General features: G+C 52.5%; 1 protein-coding gene across 1 annotated transcript in view; it reads left to right on the forward strand.

Annotated features, from left to right (window-relative positions):
* Positions 1 to 5,078, forward strand: part of CACNG1 (calcium channel, voltage-dependent, gamma subunit 1) — a 13,777-nt gene extending 8,699 nt beyond the window's left edge. Inside the window, exons 2-4 of the mRNA XM_011949775.1 lie at positions 975 to 1,049; positions 3,381 to 3,518; positions 4,322 to 5,078. Coding sequence (XP_011805165.1) covers positions 975 to 1,049; positions 3,381 to 3,518; positions 4,322 to 4,548 — 440 coding nt within the window. The 3' untranslated portion in view covers positions 4,549 to 5,078. The remainder of the gene's footprint in view (positions 1 to 974; positions 1,050 to 3,380; positions 3,519 to 4,321) is intronic.
* The last annotated feature ends 1,375 nt before the right edge of the window (positions 5,079 to 6,453 follow it).

Below are 6,453 nucleotides of genomic sequence, written 5' to 3' on the forward strand. Positions count from 1 at the left end.
CAGCATGCATTTCCTTGTGCTGAACCCCTCCCCTCTCCCTCATCAAATTCAGATTTGTGTTCCTACTACCCACACTTTCCACAGCTTTTATGACAACTATCAGGTGGGCCAAGTGGCTTTTCAGGGCAGGTCTCATCTGGGCTGTCTCACAGAGACCAGCGACCCAGTGAAACCACATGATGGTCACATTCAGCCCTCACAGGGGTTCCATCTGTGTCCAGGCCATCCCAACGGCCACTCAGAAAAAGCCCTTTGCGGGGCATTTTAAGGGGCCTGGAGCAGGGCTCCCATCCCCGCTGCACATCAGGATCTCCCAGAAAGCTTTTGAAAAACATGGCTTCCCCGGTCCCACCAGTGAACCAGGGTGGGCCTGGATTCTGATGAGAAACAGTCCCAGATTTGGAGTTGGTCCAGGGTTTCTCAACCTTGGCACTCTTGACATTTTGGCCTGGATCATTCCATGTTGGGAGGGCCTGTCCTGCGTGTTGCAGGATGCTCAGCAGCATCTGTGGCCTCTACCGGCTAGGTGCCAGGTATACCCCTCTCACTGAGCACCACCGTGTCCCCAGGCATTGCCCAGTGTCCCCTGGGGGGGGCAGAATCGGCCCTAACGGAGACTGCTGTTTGGTTCTTTAGTGATTGTGCACCCTGCACACCCTGAAAAATGGCTTAAGCCTGGGCCTTGGTTACCCCATCTGCCTAATGGGGTGCAGAACCCACAGGCTGTCTGCCCTGTGGACTCATCCAGCCTCAGCTCCCTGAAGACCTCTCAGCCTTCCAGGCAACCTCATTATTCCACTGAGATGTTGTTCTAAGGGTCAAAGACAGACGTTTCAGCCCAGATTAAGGATCTGGGGAGAAGAGAGCCTGCCAGAGCCCCTGCGTGCCCAGCAGAATGACACTGTACTCTCTGCCAGGCCTCTGTCCTTGCTACAGGTCCCTCCCCTCAACTCAGTGTGTCTCCTCCTTTGCAGAGAAGAACTGTTCCTACTTCAGGCATTTTAACCCCGGCGAGAGCTCGGAGATCTTCGAATTCACTACTCAGAAGGGTGAGCCTGGGTGGAAAGGGGACTGGGGTGACAAGAGGGGACTTCTGTGTCATGCATCACAGGGCCAGAAAGCCATTGGGGGCCAAAGCACTGACTTCCTCAGGCCTGATGAGAAGAAGCTCATGGTGCATTTGAATAACAGCCTTGTCACCTCTCTGCTCCGGAGGCCCCAGGTAGCCGCCTTCCATCTCCAGGGCCCAGAGCTTCCACACCTCGGGGCCAGGGAGCGTTTGCAGAAGCAGCACTTCCTGGCAGGCTCCTACCCAAGGGCAGCTGTTGTGACGGGAGCTGTGGATGTGGAACAAGTGCTCAGAGGCCCTGTGGTGGCTCTTGGTGGGATGTGATGGTTAGGGTCTTCAGGGATAGTCTGAGTCCCTCTCTGGCCTAGAAATCCCTCCCCAAGTACCGGGAGGGCACAGGGCGCTCTGGGAGCTTTTCAGGACCCACAGAGCTCAGACGCACACCCACTGTCAGGAGTACAGACCTGTGCCTGCCCGCGCCCAGACAGCTGCACACAGGGTGAGTGGGTAGACACACAGACGCACACTGACACACACACACACAACACAGATACACACATACAATGACACACACAAGACACAGACACACAGAGACACACACTGACACACGTACAATGACACACACACAGTGACACACAGGCAATGACACACACAATGACACACACACAATGATACATACACAAGACAATGACACACACAAGGCACACAGAGACACACTGACACGTACAATAACACACAAAATGACACACATACCAACACAATTACACACACAGTTACACACACGACACAGGCACACAAACACACACTGAGACACATGTACAGTGACACACAATTACACACAATGACACACAGACAAAATGACACAATGACACACACAACATCACACAATGACACACACACCACACAATGACACACACAAGACACAGTGACACACACAAGACAATGACACACACAATGACACACAAGACACACAGACACACAGAGACACACACACATGTACAATGACACCCACACAATGACACCCACACAAGACACACAGAAACACATACTGACACAATGACACAACACAATGACACAAGACACACAGAGACACACACTGACACACGTACAATGACATACACGCAATGATACACACACAAGACATACAGACACACTGACACACACGTACAATAACACACAAAATCACACACATGACACACATACTGACACAATTACACATACAAGACACAGGCACACAAACACACTGAGACACATGTACAAGGACACACACAATTACACACAATGACACACAGACAAAATGACACAATGACACACATGACACCACACAATGACACACAATGACACACACAAGACAGTGACACACACAAGACAATGACACACACAAGACACACACACAGAGACACACACGGACACACATGTACAATGACACCCACACAATGACACCCACACAAGACGCACAGAAACACATACTGACACAATGACACAACACAATGACACCAGACACACAGAGACACACACTGACACACGTAAAATGACATACACGCAATGACACACACACAAGATACACAGAGACACACTGACACACATGTACAATGACACGCACACAACATGCAGTGACATACAATGACACACAATGACACATACACAATGACACACACGAGACACACAATGACACACATAAGACACAGTGACACACAGGCAAGGATACACACAGACACTAACATGCACAGATACATGTACACACTAGCACATGCAGACACACATACATAGAGTGACACACACACCAACACACTGACATGGACCCAGATACACATGCACACACTACCATACGCAGACACTAACACATTCTGACGGATCCTGACATATATGGCACATACACGAACACACACACTAACCACACACAGACACGCACACTGCCACACACACTGGCAGAGCCTCATGTGCACCGGGCTGGGTGACAAGCCACTCTGTCGTCCTTTGCTTCTTAACCCCAGGCAGACCACCCACCGCCCCAGTACCTCCTGCCCTGTCACTCGGAGGAAAGTTTCTGCTCTAGAAAGGCGTCCAGCCACTTGCCTCTCGCCTCTGCCCCCGGTGGGGACCTTGCAGCCTGGTGCTCTGGAAAGACACGGGTGGAAGAAGCCCCATGGCAGCCTGGCTCTGCGTGGGCCTCAGGGAAGGACTTGGCCCCTGGGGCTGTCAGCTTTCTCATGTGTGACATGGGAACTGTGGTGCATGGGGTGGTCCCTAACCAGCCACCATGAGAGCTCCTGGACTGAGGCCGCATGCTGGGTGTCCCTTGTGTTTGCAGAGTACAGCATCTCGGCAGCCGCCATCGCCATCTTCAGCCTTGGCTTCGTCATCCTGGGCAGCCTCTGTGTCCTCCTGTCCTTCGGGAAGAAGAGGGACTACCTGCTGCGGCCCGCGTCCATGTTCTACGCTTTTGCAGGTAGACTGGGGGCTCCGCCCGAGCACCGGAGCGGGGGGACCATGTCGTGGGGGATTCTCCGCTCCACTCTCATGCCCACCGCGGGATTTGGGTGGGGGGCATTTCCCAGGCTCCATCCCCATCCAGGGGCAAACCTGGCCAGGCCCTCAGCGACCCCAGGTGGGTTGGAGGGAGACAGAGCTTGGCGGTATGTCCATTCCTCCCCATGACTCAACCCTCAAGGCCCCAGAGAAACTGCCCAGAGAATGATTGACAGAAGGAAAGAAACGTGGTCGCCTTTCTTTCTTTTTCTTGGGGGATGAGGAAGAGGGTCTTGCTCTGTCGCCCAGGCTGGAGTGCAGTGGAACGCTCACAGCTCACTGCAGCCTCGAACTCCTGAGTTGAAGGGTTCCTCCCGCCCCAGCCTCCTGAGTACCTGGGACTACAGACGTGCACCACCACACCTGGCTAAGTTTTTATTTCATTTTAATTTTTTGTAGAGACAGAGGGCTCATCACTATGTCGCCCAGGCTGGTCTCAAACTCCTGGCCTCAAGGGATCCTCCTGCCTCAGCCTCCCAAAGTGCTGGGATTACAGGCATGAGCCACCACACCCGGCCATATGGTTGCCCTTCTGAGGGATGCAGGAATAGGGTGGTGCGTGGGCAAATGGATCCTTCTGCAGGTTCCCAGCTAGAACCTGCCTTGAGGCAGCTTTTCCCCCAAGGCAAGGTCACTACCTCCTCCATGCACACAGGCTGGGGTGGGGCTGGGGGCAACGGCAGGCACCCGTCGGTCCCTGAGCGTGCCTGGCTCCGCCCCCAGGTCTCTGCATCCTGGTCTCGGTAGAGGTCATGCGGCAGTCGGTGAAGCGCATGATTGACAGTGAGGACACCGTCTGGATCGAGTACTATTACTCCTGGTCCTTCGCCTGCGCCTGTGCCGCCTTCGTCCTCCTCTTCCTCGGTGGTCTCGCCCTCCTGCTGTTCTCCCTGCCTCGAATGCCCCGGAACCCATGGGAGTCCTGCATGGATGCTGAGCCTGAGCACTAGCCCTCCTGCGGCCCTAGCGACCCTCAGGCTTCTTCCCCAGGAAGCCAGGTCTCAGCCCTGAACCTTCCAGAGAGGAGGCAGGAGCAATTTTAGCTCCACCCTGCTCCCATCAGCCCCCTGCCACAGTTGCAGGCTGTTTCCTCTCTCTGAGCTCCTCTGGGCTGCCGCAGGCTCCCCTGGGAATAGAGCAAGAGGACGTCAGTCCCAATCTGGCCACAGTTGGGAAAGGCGGGGCCAGCAGGTGGACAGGTGTTTGCAAGAGCCCCACTTCCCCTGGAGCTCAGAGGTGTCCCCACTGTACCAGCCTCTGATAAGCTGCCTCCAGTTGTCCTTTATGAACATTGCAGGGACAACCTGTGTTTGCCAGTTCTTGGTGTTCCATGTAAATAGCCAGCCCCTCTCTTTCTCAGTGATAAAACACACTCTCTCTGGTGAGCCCAGCGTCCCCTCCTTGGCTTCCAGGAGCCCTGGGAAGCATTTTTAACTGAGTAGAATCTGACTGTGGCTTGAAATAAAAAGCTCTCAGAAAACTCACGTTTTCCCCGTGCCTTGCATAGAAATTGCTCAGATTCCCAGTCACATCGGGGCCCCCTGACGCCGAATGGGAAGGGAAGGCAGGTCACCCGGGTATGTTGAGGACTTTTGTGGGGACAAGAGGGCAACACATGTGGCTTAGGGGCTCTGAATTCCAACTCAGACGGTGTTTCTCTAGGCCCTGAGATTGTTTTCGGGAGAAACTAGAAACCTTCTGATGAAGCAAGGGTGTTAAAAATAGGAGGGGTTATTTCTAGAGCCTGGCATGCAACGCACCTGGTGCCAACGCAGTGCTAAAGCAGCCAGCCAGTGTCTGATTTCTGATGCTGGATTTCTGTTGTGAAGAACATCAGGAAGCAGGGCTTAGCAGTTAGACACTTAGGGCCACATGAAGAGCCATGATTTGCACACTTCTGCCTTCCAGAACCCCACAGTACTTGCCCAGGCTTCCGAAGTGGAGTTCAGACATGATTGGCAGATGAGATCTTTGCCTTGCACCCTGGAGAACCCACTGGAGTTCATGCTTCTAGGGTAGGGTTTGGCAAACTATGGCCCGTTGGCCACACCTGGCCTGCCCCCTCTTGCTGTATGGCCCACAAGTAAAAGGTAGTTTTTATAGTTTTAAATTATTCAAAACATTAAATTAATTAAATTAAAAAAAAAAAGCCAGGCGTGGTGGCTTACACCTGTAAATCCCAACACTTTGGGAGGCCAAGGTGGGTGGATCACAAGGTCAGGAGTTCAAGATCAACCTGGCCAAGATGATGAAACCCCATCTCTATTAAAAACACAAAAAATTAGCCAGACGTGGTGGTGCGCACCTGTAATCCCAGCTACTCGGCAGCCTGAGGCAGGAGAATCGCTTGAACCCGGGGGGCGGAGGTTGCAGTGAGCCAAGATTACGCCATTGCACTCCAGCCTGGGCGACAGAGTGAGACTCCATCTCAAAACAAAACATTAAAAAAAACCCAAAACAATCAAGGAACTGGGCATCGTGGCTCACACCTGTAATCTCAGTACTTTGGAAGGCTGAGGCAAGAGGACTGTTTGAGTCCAGGAGTTTGAGACCACCCTGGGCAACATAGCAAGACTCTATCTCTACAAAAAATAAAAATAAAATAATTTAAAGATAAAAAGAAGAAGAATATCTCATGACACATGAAGATAATATGAAATTCACATCTCAATGTCTGTAAATAAAGTTAGATTAGAACCCAGCCACACCCATTCTGTGGCTGCTTTCGTCACCATTGAGTAGTTTCAACAGAGATCTTCTGTCCCGCAATGTCGAAAATATTTACTATCTGACCCTGTATGAAAAACGTGTGTTTACCCTTGTTCTGGAGAAAAACTGTACAAACATCAGCCCAC

Source organism: Colobus angolensis, unplaced genomic scaffold (genome assembly GCF_000951035.1).
Source record: "Colobus angolensis palliatus isolate OR3802 unplaced genomic scaffold, Cang.pa_1.0 Scaffold1, whole genome shotgun sequence".
In the NCBI taxonomy this organism is placed as follows: domain Eukaryota; kingdom Metazoa; phylum Chordata; class Mammalia; order Primates; family Cercopithecidae; genus Colobus; species Colobus angolensis.